The sequence below is a fragment of the Culex pipiens genome, chromosome 2 (genome assembly GCF_016801865.2).
Source record: "Culex pipiens pallens isolate TS chromosome 2, TS_CPP_V2, whole genome shotgun sequence".
NCBI lineage: Eukaryota > Metazoa > Arthropoda > Insecta > Diptera > Culicidae > Culex > Culex pipiens.
Window position 1 is genome coordinate 123,337,467 of NC_068938.1, and position 15,042 is coordinate 123,352,508.

The 15,042-nt window shown below is 48.3% G+C and overlaps 1 protein-coding gene across 1 annotated transcript in view; it reads right to left on the reverse strand.

Annotated features, from left to right (window-relative positions):
• Window positions 1–15,042, reverse strand: part of LOC120416629 (uncharacterized) — a 45,852-nt gene that overhangs the window by 29,557 nt on the left and 1,253 nt on the right. Inside the window, exons 4-6 of the mRNA XM_039578436.2 lie at window positions 9,538–14,908; window positions 9,125–9,399; window positions 5,751–9,056 (exon numbers count right to left, since the gene is read on the reverse strand). Coding sequence (XP_039434370.1) covers window positions 5,751–9,056; window positions 9,125–9,399; window positions 9,538–14,908 — 8,952 coding nt within the window. The remainder of the gene's footprint in view (window positions 1–5,750; window positions 9,057–9,124; window positions 9,400–9,537; window positions 14,909–15,042) is intronic.

Here is a 15,042-nt window from a genome sequence, read left to right on the forward strand (position 1 = left end):
ATCATTTATTGCTGATTTAAGAGAGTGTTTTAGAGCACTTAAAAGTTTAAAATTTGGGAATTAATGAACTCATTTTGTTGCTCTGAATCTGGTCCAGGGGGCGACATCTATATCTCACTACAGGCAGCTCGCCCGCAGCCAACACCAGCTGTCAACTTCGGCACCAGAACAAAAGGGAGCTGTCAATTTCGGCGCCAGCACAAAAGAACAGCTGTTCGTTACGGAACCAAAACAAAGCAACAGAGGAGAAAAGCAACTCGCGACAAAATTTTGAGGCTAGGAATTATGACAGGTATGATTTCCATAAAGTATTCGCCTCCTTTTCTCTCCCACATAAAAACTGGGAACGAGGTATCTGTCAAACTAGGCCAAACTGTAAAAGTCACTCACAAAATGAACTTTGAGTGACTTGAGTTCATTTCTGACGTCACAATTTTCTCCTCTACTGCGCACTGTAAAAAAAAATACAAAAGCTGCAGGCATAAAATGGAAATAAAGTAATTAAATATTGTTTAATTTAAAATTTTACCGCAATGTACATTTAAAAGTTAGTGTATGTTTTTGATGTGATTTTTATCAATTTATTTGCAAAATAAACTACTAAAGTTGGGATTATTAAGCACACATCGGGCCGATGACCTCATTTAAAGTTGAAATTTAATCACATGAAATGTTTAACTTATCTAATGTGTATTTTAACTTTTATTACAGTAATTCTTATAACAAAAATTAAATTATTAATAAAAAAATATTTTTGTTTTCACTGTGCGTAGTTTGCGCCCGTTATTGATCTCAATCATCCAAGATGGCGGCCTTTAGCATCCCCCTGATCTGGTCTAACCGAAACCATGTCAAAAAACCAAAATACACGCAGCCCCGGTGGTTGGTCACTTTTTCGTTTGACGCTTTTTGCCTTCCTCACCTCACTGAGGCAAGGCTATAAAATCACTCAAAAATTGAACTTTTTAAATAAGCCTCCCAGATATACCTTTACGTATACATATCGACTCAGAATCAAATCACAGACAAACAGACGGGACACTCGAGTTCGGAACCATCGTCCTTCAATAACCGAGCCATAACGGTTATTTCAAATGCAATTTAGCTTCGGCATCCACTCACCCGGCGCTGATGGCGCTGCTGTCGTGACAGCTCGCCCGTCTTTCCTCAGTGTGTGTAATGTGTTTTTGTTGTTGTAAAGTTGAGCTTGAGCACGTGGCAGCAAATGAAAACAAAACAAAATATGATAGAATTCAGGAATTCTAACGGTGATCCACAATCCAGGCTTTGCGGGACAAGATTGGGGCAGTTTCGACCAGGGTCAGATGAGCGGCTGACTAGCGAAGAAATACCCTTTGCCACCACTTTTAACCCGGTAGACCTGCCGCTGCCGAGGCTGCTGATGAGGCGTCCGCTACTGCGGAGGAAGCCAGATTCTGTGGTGAAGTCATCTCCTTCGAAGCAACCTTGGAGCAATTTCTGCTCAGATTGCTGCTGCTGGTCGTCCTTTTGGCGATGTTGCGTCGATCGTGAGCGCCACTCAATCTTCATCCACAGTTGTTCTGTTTCGATGTAAGAGTTTGCGGCAGCGTTTTTTGGAATCTTTGCGACTTTTTTCATCTCATTCGTCACTTTTTGCTGTTTAACGCAACTTAACTATGTACTCCGTTGACACGTTTCCCGCGGATGTTTCGAAACGCCCATCGTTGGGATCAATTCCGGTAGATTTGAATTGATTTTTTTTCTATTTCGGCGGCCACTACTGGTGTTTTCGTGATTTGTATCTTGTATCTTGTTGATCAGGTGTAATGGTTCGAGGTTTCGGTAGAGAAGGAATGTTGGACAGTTTTTGGGAGCCTCCCCGTTGCCCCAGTGGTTTGGTCTCTGTCGTTGCGGTTGTGATGCGTCGTTGCTGATGCTGCCGCATGGTCATCTTCGGCCGTCGGTGTTAATGTTTATTTTTATTTCATCGAGCACTGACGATAAGCAACAACAACATTATTTAAATCAGCTGTTGATGTTTACAATCGTTAAGGCTTGATTGTCTCACGCATACACTGACATGACACATGACATTAATGGGTTTGTATTGGTATGTTTGGGCTGCGCTTCGGCATAAGCTCACCAGGCAGCGCTGGCGTCGCCGTGATTTGGTGGTTTGATGAAGGACGATGATTTTCAAAAATTATTTGTATGGAGAGTCACGTCTGTTTGTCTGTGATCAAATTCTGAGCAAATGTCTGTGCGTGTGGATGGACGTAGAATTTTTTTTCTCACTCACTTTTCTCGGAACTGGCTCGACCGATTTTGTCCGGATCTATGTTTTTGGATTTGCCTTCAGGTTCTTTAAGTCTTTTTTAAATTTCATCAGGCTTGGTGCAGTACTTTAAAAGATATGTTCGAAAAACTGTTTTGGTTGATACTAAAAAGGGTCATTATTTACATAATTTGAAAGCTCCGGCGGATAGCTGTCGGAACTTTACGCTCAGTGCACGCACACAAACACTGCAGTGCTTTCAAATGGTTCATTAAATTTATTATACCTAGATGGCAGCACTCAGATGTATAGTGTCTTTACTAAGTAAGCGTTAGCCAAAGCTTTCGTAGTGTGTGGTTGCAAGGCTTTTAGGAGGAAGGCAGCAACCACCTTCCGGTGGATTAAGTAACGTTTTAGTTTGAACCCCGTTGGTTGGTCAAAGTCAAAATAAAAAGTGACGAATTGTCACTTTTTACACGGCGCTCACGCACACTATCAAAACAAACATTTGGTAGTGTGTGTGAACTCCGTGTAAAAGGGCTGTCAAACTAAAAAGTGACCCCGTTCGATTCCCAATTTGCCCCATGAGTCCCGATTCGCCCCCAGATGACGGTACGTGGGTTTTTCTTCACCCTCTCTAGCTTGCTTTTTCTGTCGTTGCTATCCATTTGGAATTTTTTTTGACCGGTTACTTACCAAGTGCGTAATCAAAACAGAATTTCTCGGGTGAATTTTCAAAAAGCCGTAAGAGCCACCGTGACCTCTGACACTAATAATTAAAGAGTTTAGGACACTTGAAGGACGTGTAGATGTACAATCTCAAGCATTTTTGAATTGCTTTTTCGTATACGATAAGTATAAGTAGGTCGAATACCGCTGTAAAAAGGACTTTGTTTACCAATGGCTCTTACGTCCTTTTGTAAACTAATCCAAGATTTCAACTTTTTATCGGGGTTTTGATGTTGACAGTAAGTTGAAATTTATTTTTTGAAAAAGATTTTAGTTTTAGCAGCGTTTTTTGGTTTAGTTTGACAGCTAAACAACCCTACAGAGAAAAAATCCGGTGAATTTTGCTAGGAAAATGATCAAATCTTCACTTCCGGTTTTCTCACAAACTATTTTTTGACATATCGAAAACCCGCCTTACTTTATCTAATCTACATCGAGAAATTAAAAGTGAGAGTGTGTGCGTGCAACATGGAGTTAAACTTTTCGAAGTGCTATGGTAATCTTCACAGAAAGTTTAACTCCATGTTGCACACACTCTCACTTTTAATTTCTGTGAAGTTTTCCATACCACTACGAAAAGTTTAACTCCATGTTGCACGCACACTCTCACTTTTAATTTCTCGATAGAGCTTCATGACGGTTCGCGTATCCACACCAACGCACCATTTGATTTTCCTGGTCGGAAAAAAATTGACCTCACTTTTTTTTCGCGTACGTTCACGTAATACATGCGCACGTAGAGTTTGATGGGTTTGTCTGGAGGAAAAATGTCCTCGAGGTTCATACATGGTCCCACTGCAGTGTATTCGGGGCAAAACAACTTCTTTTCCCTTTAATTATGATCTCTTATTTTTATTTTTCATGAAAAAACTATGCCATAATTGTTTTTTGATCATTTGTCTTCAGGATATTAAACATTCTTGCTTTTGCCTTGTGAAGATGTTTAATAAAGACATTTTTTAGGAGATTCAATTTCATGTATTTCCACAACAGAGTAACGTAATTTACATCACGATGAACACAGAACGGAAAACCGTCATATAGGACAAATAAAAAATAAAGCTTAAAATAAAGACGACATAATATAAACCATCTTAAAAGCTGAGTTTCATCTCGTTTCGCAGTCGAGGAAAGGGAGTTTCTTATTTTCCAGGACGCCTTGAACGGAAACTTCCTCAGGATCTTTACGGCAGAGCGTACGTTGATTAGGTGTTTCTTAAGATTGCATTCCTTGATGCAATCATGTACGGTTAGCTGGAAGGTGTATGCTGCACACCTAAATCCTCCCGGCAGTACGGGCGCTTTCTCAATTTCGTCTTCTTTATCTTCAAAATTCCCTGCAGCCCCCCGTCCGAGTTGTTCTGGTCATCATAGCCGATTTGGTTTTCTTCATTAACGCCCTCAACTTCATCCTCGAGCTCTTTATCATCGGATTCGTGGGGTGCCTTAGGTTAGATGACGCCTAGCTCTCTTCTTGTCATTTATTAACATTTGTAGTGCGCCATTGCATTAGAATGCATTGAAACATCACAAGCGTTAAAGCGGCCAGGCCTACTGCGTAAAGCCGTATCGCAGAGATGACCATACGCTCCAAGATTTTGGTTGTATTCGTTGGGAGCACCATGCTAAGAAGGTTTTGTACTCCGGGACCCTCTGGGATGGGACATTGTATTTCCACGAATGCCCTGGACACTATTTGCCGTGGTTATAGCGCCACAACTCGCTCTCTGTAACAGTATTCCTAATTCCAGTCCACGCTCAATCAAGTCGTCATGGCCTAGTGGTTAGCATTTTTGCTTACCAATCCAAAGGACGGGGGATCGAACCCGCCTAGAGCGACTTTGATTTTTCGTTCATATTCATCATTTCAAATTTCTATGTTCTTAACTTTCTTTTTGGGAGCAGATGGGAATCGAACTCAGAACCATTCGCTTACAAAGCGAACACCGTAACCAGTCAGCCACGGCCGCTCCTAACTATTTTTGAGTTCCGTCCTGATGAACGAAACTGATCGCCGCGATTGCTATCTTTTCTGAAAGTTAAATAATCTACAAGTGTGAATTTGAGAAAACTAAAAAAATATAATACCATTTCCGGTTCACACGGCTCAACTTGAGATCGTTTCTGACACGTGAAAAGATGTTCTGAATCCCAGGAGCCTCAAACACGTCGAGGGGCATTCCAGCGACGGTCACCATCCTGACGCAGGACTCGTAAGCGCTTTGTCCAATTCTATTTAAATTTTGCGCATTGTTCTGGACGTTGAGGGTGGCTCTTCAAAACAGTTTCGTACTCCTGCACATGAATTGTCTCCAGATGTCGCTTCAAGTTGAAGCGTCAAGACAATGTTGATTTTAATTTTGCAGTTTTTTATGTATGATTGAGATGGAATAAGCCAGATATAATCGACCGCTAAATCTTCATTTCGCGATTCGCAAAACATTTGCAAAAATGTTAACGCTGAATCGCATGTGACCTCAAGCTACCCTAATACATACCCTAGCAAGGAACTTAATCAGCAACATTCAGTCTAACTATCACATACACATACAATACATTGTGCAGTTTCTTTCTAGTTTTCTAGTGCCTATTTTTATTTTTAATCGAAACAACGAAACAAAAACATGTACAAACTGAATAACATAGGATTTTTATTCACAGATTAAAACACGGCATGTACCTCGATCATGATACATTTGGAATACTTAACATCGGATGTCTAATAAGGAAAGTAAGCGAAACTTAACGTAACCTACGATAGCTAACCCGTGAGGGCTTGACTTTCTGCGAGCACGGAGTCGTGGCAAAGCTGGTTGACGAGTTTGAAGAGTCCGTTTGAGCTTGCGTAGCGATTTCCGGCCTGCCGTGCATCCTCCAGCGTCATCATGAATCCGTTCCAAAACTGAATGGTGATCATTCGCAGCACTTCCTTGTATTCCTCGGGAGTCTTGAGTGCGTAACGCAGACCCTCGTTCTTGTGTGTCGTCTGGTGGTGCTGCATCAACATCGTAAAGGTACGGAACTGTACGTTGCACTGGCCCTCGCCGCCCAGGCACTTGAAGATCGGCACGTGGTACAGAATGTGGTGCGCCAAGCTCTTTTCGTCGGCAATTTCGCTCTTGCAGTTGTTGTACGAACAGTGGTAGGTGATGGTCTGCGGAACGGTGTACTCGTTGAAGATCACAGCTTGGCCGGGATGGTTGGCGGTGTAGTGGGCCGCGAAGTCCGCGTTGTTGTCCGTGATGAAGGGACACTTTTCACAGCCGTAGTTGGAGCTGTTGAGACGTAGGATTTTGTTCACGACGTCGTCGGTGAGGAAATCTATCCAGCCCTTGGAATACTCGTTCTCCACTTTGTGATTTTGGGCGAAGTGATTCACCATCTCTTGCCGGTTGGCGCCCATAACGAAGTCACACTCGGCGCACCGTTTCGGATTGCGGAAGTCCATGTAGATGGGCTGCAGTCCCGAGTGGAACGCGGTAAAGTGCGACTTCATCTCCGGCATCACCGCACCCTTCCGGCAGTAGAAGCAAAGGATGATCTTCGAGGTTCGGAACAAAAACGGCTTGTCCTTGCTGCGAGTTCCCGCCAGCTGATGCATTTGCTTCCAGTGTTGAATCAGCTCCTGGATGGTGTCCGCCTTCTTGATGCAGTAATGGCAAGCGTACTTCAGGAAGTAATCGAAGCGGGACTGTTCCGGATTGGCCAACGAGTTGCGAAGGACCGACGGTTTTTCGTTTGGATGTGCCGCCTTGAAGTGGGACACGATGCCTGCTCCGAAATCATCCACGTAAGTACAGCCCCTGAATCCACACTTGAACGCCTTGATCACCGGGGTAGCGTCCTGCTTGGGGCGTTTGGCCAAACTGCCGGCACCTTCCGCGAGTTCCGCGCTTCGACGCTTTCCAGAGGTGCTCGGCGTTCCAACGATGACAACGTTCGCCGGTGTTTCCTCCTCGTTCTCTTCGTCTTCTTGATCTTCTTCAACCTCGACCTGAATTCCTCGGATGCTCTTCGTTTTGTTGACTTCCCGGCGCCACAGAGGCGTCGTATCGGCCCGGCTGTCGTCCCCTTCGATCGCTTTGTACAGAGAGATGATGAGAATTTCAACTCCCGGATGTTGCTGCTCGTAGTGCCGGGTAAAGGCACTCTTGAGCGACGAGCTGAACAAGCACCGAGCGCATCGATACTTGGCGTTGATGTTGTGCGTGTCCTGCAGATGGGATCGCATCTCGCCGAGAGTGACACTTTTGAACATACAAACGTCGCACTTCCACTTGAAGACCACATCGCTGTCCGCCGAGGACGCGGCACTGCCAGCAGTGCTGCCGTCCCGAATCACAAGCACTGCGGCGTTCGCACTGGGCGGGTGCTTATCACTCACGTGCCGATTGATATCCTTCTGGTTGTTCAGGAACAGCTGACACGTGCTGCATCGGTACAGCTCTTTGTCGTGCAGTCGCAGGTGCTCCAGCACTTTGGTCGCGTTCAGTTGACCGGCGAATACGTGCACCGCTGGACAGTGCGGACACTTGTACTCTTTCACATCGCCGTGCAGCGCGTTGAGATGGGTTTGCAGCATGACTTCGTTGATGGTCAGATACCGACAGTTTGGTGCACCGCAAATGTAACGCTTGGTTTCCTGCACAAAGCACAGCGACTGGATCAAATCGTCGTCTTCCTGGGAACTGGCGGCCGGGTTGCGCATCCGATCAAAGTGCTTCTCGCCTTGGCCCCAACACGGAACAGGATTTTTAGGATCAACGTTCGACACGGGCATATCGTTCAGGTGACCCTTCAGATGGCGGTACATGTTGATGCGAACTTTGGTGCTGTACTGGCAGGTGCTGCAGCTAACCATTTGACTGAAGATGGCTTGTTTTGGCAGCGTTTCACACTCGTCCGGGGCAAAGTGCGTCTTCTGCTGAAGCAGAGCAGTCTGCATTTTGTGGTTGTACAGATCTATCAGCTTACGGTAGTAAGCCCTCTTCTCGGCCTCCGTCGGTTGACCCGGCGCAAACAGGATGATGTCGTTGTTGGGATCGTTCTTCTTCGGGTTCAGAAACAGAATGGTTGGTTTGTTGAACTTGTGAACCTCCTTCACGTGCTTGATCACATCCGGCGGGTAAGATCCCTTGTAATCGCAGATAAAGCAAAACACTCGCTGCGTTTCGTGCGACTTCAGGTGCTGCACAAAAGTCACCAAATTGGGAAACTGATTTTGCTTCTTGCAGTGACTGCACGTGTACGACGCGGATGGCAAGTGTCCGTACGTTAGATGCTTCCGCAAACCGATGCTATCCGCTGACTGAGCGTTGCACCCCTTGAAAATGCATTTGTAGAGGTGTGCCTTGGGCAGCCCAGTGTCCTTGATCATTTCGATCGCGATACGTTCGGCTTCTAGCATCAGCGCTTCGTCCTCCTGCGGTAGCTGTTGAAGTGATGCACCAATACTGCATACGTTAGTGATGATCGGTAAACCAGACATCTTATTCGGCGATATAACTATCTTTGTACCTACCAAGGAAGAGGCCGGTCTGACCACCGCCATTGCGGTGCAACCGCCTTCAACCCTGGAAATGATCGGCACAGAACTTGTAGCAGCTGCGGCCGCACCACCACGCACCTGTGTAATGATCGGCATACTCTGCGAGGGTGCAGGCGCATGCTCCTGGTAGTTGCCTTGAACTGCCGAAATGATCGGCACCGACGTCGTGCACGGCAGCATGATTCCACCGCCGGAAACGGACGCAATCATTGGAACCTTGATCACCTCCGTCCGATTAACCACGAACGTTTGCTTGGGCTGCTGGGACACCCCCACCGACGACGATGACGACAAAGCCGAAGGAATCTGGGCGCTCAACAGGATGTTTGAATCGCCGACACGAATCGGTGGCAATTGCAGCGGAATCACCGTCGGTTTGGCGACACCCGTGTAGCATATATCGTGATTGCTCTTCGTATCGACCGACTTGTAGCTGAGTTCCTCCTTCGTGTACGAGCACGGCACAAACACACTCTCTTCCAGGGCTTTCTCGTACAGCGACTTCAAGGTAGCTTCCATGATCTAAAAGCAATGATCCAATAGTTAGTAATGTAACAAATCAACAGCACAACAAGCACACTGCAGCATACCTTTCCGGGGGTTTTGTTGTACCGAACGCAGCAGTAGAACGGCTCCATCGGGTGCTGGTTGCACACGTGCACCTGGATCGCTTCCATCGTGTCGGTGCCAAACTTGCAGTAAATGCACTCGTAGATCCCGATCCGGTGCGTCAGCAGATGGCGCGGCATCTTCTGCTTCTGGATGCTCTCCTGGCAGCACTGGCAAGCCACGTTCACCGTGTCCGGGTGGACGTCCTTCAGGTGGGTCATGAACGCGTCGAGAACGCAAAACTCCGACTTGCACACTAGAAACAAATTAATTTTAGTTAACTTTTTCAAATGGAACGAGGGCCTTCAAGAATAACAACAAAAGGGAAATCCAATTTCATTAGTGTTTTGTTGACCTTGCCGAGAGAAAGCATATATAAAGAAGTTACACTTACCGGTACAAATCAACGGGGTAATGTTATCCATTCGACGCCGATTTAGCAGCTCCTGGTCCACGGCAGTCAGCGGATGTTTGTCCGCCTCGATGACCAAAATCTGATTCTTCTCCTGGCCGTGCACGAGCTTTTGGTGCAGGATGACGTTGTACGCTTCCCTGCTCCGGTAGAAACAGTACGCACACTGGTGGGCGCTCTTTCCGTGCATCATCTTCAGATGTCGCATCAGATCGGCTTTGCTCTCGGCCGTAATATCACAGTAGGAACATTCCAGCCAACTTTTGCGACTCGCCGGACCGTGCATGTCGCCGACCAGTTCGTGATTGTCCAGGTGCTTGTCCATCATGGAGTCGACGGGCGTTGTGAAGCAGCAGCTGACCGCCATGCACTTGTAGAAGCAGTACAAACTCTTCGGTTCGAGCATGTTTAGGCAGTGGGCGCGCTCCTTAACCGTGGCCATTTCCAGCCAAGGCTTCAGATTGATCGGCTTCTCTTCCGCAGCAGCTTCTTCCGCCAGGGACAGTTTATCGCCGGAAAACCTCCGCAGTTTCAAAACAGGCCGCTCTTCCATCGGAACCGGCACAGGGCATAGAGCAGGAGGCGCCACGTTCAAGTCGTCAATCGCCGAGCGGTCCTTGATGTGAACAACGGCCATGTGCTTGACTTCTTTGCTCAGCTCACATGAATCTTCGTCGATGACCTGTGCCGTACAGAGGCGGCAAAATCCGTCCCACACAATGTTGCCGTGCTGATTAACATGTGCGTACATCTCCGTTCGATTCGTATTGGCATACTTGCAATCTCCAATCACACAAAGATACCACGTTTTGTCAGCGACCTTGCAGAACCCGATGTTCGACACCACCTCCTTGCGCTCGAAAACATCGACTTGCTCCTCTTTCACTTCCAGCGGTGACGGCATCGGAACGTTGTCTGATTCTGCCAGCGACCGGCGTGCCTTCGTTGCCGCTGCTTGAAGTGCCTTAGCTTTAGCCGAGTCCTCCTTGGTAGGAGATTCAATGTCCTCCCACTCGTCATCGTCGTTTGGCGTGGTTTTTGATCGCATCATTTCGTCCAAGTTCTTCCGCAGCCGATCAACGATCGATGGTTTCGGCGGCGACACAAAACTGCGATCGGTCAACACCTGAAGTGAGTCAATTTCCTCGCTGACGGATGGAATGAACGCTGACATGTCGCTTTGCTTGTTAGTCGTGATCTGGGGCGTAAGTTCGGGCATCGAGATATCTGAATCTAGGGTTTCGTTCGACTTCGAGGCCTCTGCCGACATGTCGGGTTCAAAGTTCAGCGCACTGAACTGAAGCATTCCAGTACATCGTTGACGATCGTGCTCCTCTTTCAAATGCGTTTTCATATTGTCCGGCGAAAGCTGAACAAAGTTGCACAGCCGGCACAAGTACGCGTGGATGTGGTTCTCCTCAAACACCAACTCGTTGACCACCTCCATCGAAGAACCGCTACACTCGCTATCGTGCGAGTACGTGCAGGGCGTCAGAGATTTGATCGTGCAGTTCGTGCACTTGTACCGATACTCTCCGGTGTGGCTCGCCAAGTGCAGTTTCCAGTTGTACCTCGTCTTCGTTAGAACTTCCTTGCAGAAGATGCATTCGAAGGTAATGTTCTGCTCGCAGATGTTACCCGTAACCTTCATGGGGTCCTTCTTGATCTTGTTGGCGGTCGGGTTCGGAATCCGGCTCAGGTACACCTCGTGCAACGGGTGATAGCGCACGTAGTGTTGAACCATGCTTGAAATCTGTCCGGTATATGAGCAGAGGGCACAATCCTTGGACTTGTCACTCTTACAGTGCAGCTCACGAAGCGTGTTCTTGGTCACCGGTTTCGGAGCGTACGTTTTCATCGGAGAAGAGGCTGTCTGCTGAGGTTTGGCCTCCGTCTTTTTCTTCTTCTTAGATACAACTCCCGTCGCCCAAACGTTTCGTCGCTTCTTTTTCGATTTCGGCGAAACAGACGCCGAACTGGACGCAATCGACACGTGGTCATCGTCCACACTCTCTTCGGTAAATTTTCGAGCACGACCGTTTATCATGGTCATGTCCAGCTTCTGGACCACCACCTTCAAATTTCGCAGCTTTGGTTCAGCCTTCTCCTTCGGTTGCGTGAGATCCACCACTGAACGCTTCGTTGCAGGAGGTTTGACGACATCTTCAGTCACCGGTATGCTGCGTCTGGTGCAGCTTCGTCTTCCGGTTGCTTTGAGGATTTCGTCCCGATCGTAGCATTCCGCAATATTTTCGTTCAGCTTGTCCAGTTCTGTCGCCTTTCGCTTCTTCTTGACGGCGGCGGCGTTCTTTTCTTTCTCGCAAGCTTCATTCGTAGAGCTGATTGACGCGGATGTAGTACGTTCCCTGCTGCCTTCAGCTTCGCCGTCGTCCGGCTTTTGATCCTGCTCGTTCTGGATGGTCTTGTCACTGGGACTTTCGATGATTTCCTGGATTTTCTTCAGCTTCTTCTCGTCCAACATTGTGCTCAGCATCGCCAACAGTTGGGCTTTGTTATCCGGGGTGGAATTAGACAACAGGCTCTCTATGCCGTCCTTGTTTTCCTTCTTGTCTTCATCGGTGCACTTAGTAGGCTCTTCATCCGGAACTTTCGTGTCCTCGTCCTTTAGATCAGTCTGCTCGGCGGTTGTGTCATCACTTGCTGTATGATCTTCGTCAGCCAAAGCAACTCGTGGTTTACGGCCGGGCTTCTTCTTGGCCTTTTTGCCTTGTGGCTCGCTGGTGGTGCTCGACACGACATTTTCACTGGCAGCTTCCTCCGTTGGTTTCGTCGCGATTTCTGCTGACGAGACTGTAGTTTCGCCTTCGTCAGTCGTCACCGGTTTTTCATCTTCGTCATCGTCGTCGTCGTCGTCGATAACCACTATACGCTTACGGTTTTTACGCAGCTTCCTGACCACAACTTCATCGTCAGCATCAGCCGTTGGAGCTGCAGGAGGCGGTGTATTGGCCGAATTTCGTTCAATATCATCCTGTGACACCGCGATCGATGCCCGACGTCTCGTGATCCTTGCTGGAACCGATGTAGGTAATGCCACCACCGGCTTTCGCACCTCATCACCGTGCATTTGACTGATAGCCACCGAGTTTCGTCGAGTCATGATCCTGCGCGCAGCCGGAATTGCTGGCATCTGGAATACTGGCTTCTCTTTGGTAGCGCTAGGAACGATGGTTGGGATCTGGAATTCCGGCTTGTCGCTGTCAACGTTAGACTCCTCCGCCGGCGGAGACGGTTCAGCAGGTTCAATCGACGGCACTGGATCGTTATCCCACATATCGTCGTCCGTGCACAGACTTGCTGCGGCTGGCTTTGGCTGCTTTTTTGGTCCTTTCTTTTTGCCTTCCTTCGGTGCTGCTTGCTTCGGCAGTTCATCGGCATCCCACAAGTCGTCGTCTTCGATGCTGCCCTTCGGTGGCTCGGGAGATTTGCTTTTCTCTTTGTTCGCGTTTGGTCGACTTTTTCCGGCGGTTTTCTCTTCCTTTTCCTCAACAATCTTGGGCGGAGCCGGTGGTTCCACTCGTTTGATTTTGGGGATTTTGAACCCGCCAATTCCCGTCGCGGGGGAGGAAGACTTTTTGGAAAAATCTCCGCTGCGATACATCTTGTCGAACGAGGACAGCTGCTCACCAAATAGATCCCTACCCTTCGAACCGGCGACTGACTTGTCCTTTTTCTCCGATGGATGCTGTTTCTTCTCGGGTTTGTGCGAGGATGACGACGAGGAGCCAGACGCTGGGGAGTTGTGCTTGTACGGCTTAAAGCTCGACTTAGCATCGTGCTTGACGTGATCTTTTGCTTGGGGAGCAAAGTGTCGTTCCTTGTGATTAGACGGCTTTCCCGGTTTTGCGTATGCCTTGGCAGCCACGCGGTTGTTATTGGGAACCATTCCGATGGACAAGCTGGGATCTTCGACGGGTTTTGACTTGTCCACGTCCGGCTTACGGATTTCCTTGCCTTTATCACTTATGTGTTTCTCTCGCATTTCCTTCTGACGACGATACTCAGCATACGTAGACGGTGTCCTGTTAGGGCCAGGTACCAAATGATCCAATCGTCCTGTCACATGCTGCTGTGGATGCGACGGAGGGCCCCTAAAATCGCCGCCATGTTGATGCTTCCGGCGAGGATCACGATCTACAACAGAGGGGACATCCATGGGCAGTGGCGGAATCATCATCGGATGAGGTTGCGCTGATACTGGGAAAATGGGCAGTGACGGTTGAACCGGTGGTGGCACGAACGGTGGTCCGTGAAAAGGTTGATCGTACTGTGACGGTGGCGGTGGTGGTGCTGGCAATCTTTCTACTCCAACACTCATTCGACGAGCTGGAAACCCAGTTACGGGTTGCAGCACGGGCTCCGGAGGAATTTCCTCTACAATCACCTGGTTGGCGCAGATACTCAGTCGTCGCTTCGGGAATTCCAATGGAAGATTGGGATTCGGAGCGATACACTTGGGCAGCTCGTTCGGAGGAGGCGGGGCAGGTGGAAGGGGACGAGCCACTCGTGGGTCATGAGTATTGGGGGGCAAATGAAACCGATTCACAGGATCAGGAGGAGCTTGGTCGGGCAACGGCATTCCGGTGGAAATTGCCGCTGCTTTCCGAAGTCGGGGATCTTTAATCATCGGAGGATGGACCGGCACTGGTGGTGGCACTGTTTGGGGCGGTGTGTACAGGGGGGAAATATCCATTCGATCATTCGTCATTCGCACATCATCCGTAGGCAAATTCTCGCGGCGTCGATAAAGAGGAGACAACTCCGACGGTCCTGGAGTCAGCTCAATGATGTTACTGTTGCGAGATACCGTGGGCCGAAAGGAGTTGGTCGCCGGATGTGGAAAGTGTTCATAAGAATCATTTTCAGTCTGCCAGTACGACGATGTTGGAGAAACGTCGACCGGCGAAGGTGGCATCATGTGTGAAGCAGGGGGGAACGGGATATTCGGGTTGCCATGGTTGTGGTCAAAAGGCACCGGCGGAATCCGCTTCAACGATTTCAACGTATCGTTGATTGCCGCCCGCACCTTGGTGTTGGGCTTCTCGATAATCAGTCTTTGGATCTCATCCAGCGTTAGCGGTGGCTTTTCGGTAGCTCTATCAGGCGATTTGGTACGATCATTCGACGACACAATATGATCACGACTATCGGCGACTGCTTCGGTGGGCTCCGGTTCCGGATCGGGCTCGGCCGGTGTGTCTGGAACCGGAGATGCCGGGGTTGGAATATCCGCTGAGGACGTTTCGGCAGCTGGCTCTTCTGGTGATTCAGACTCAGTGGACGCAGAGTCTTTTGGCGCCTCATCCGTTGCGTCCTTTTTCTTCAACGGGTTCTGTGGAATAAACAACATCATATCGTGTGATAAGATTATTGCTTGGTGGTTATTGCTAAAAAAAATGACAAACTGTCACTTTTTACAAGAGACTCACACTTAATGTCAAACCTAACTTTTGGGAGTAAGAGTGA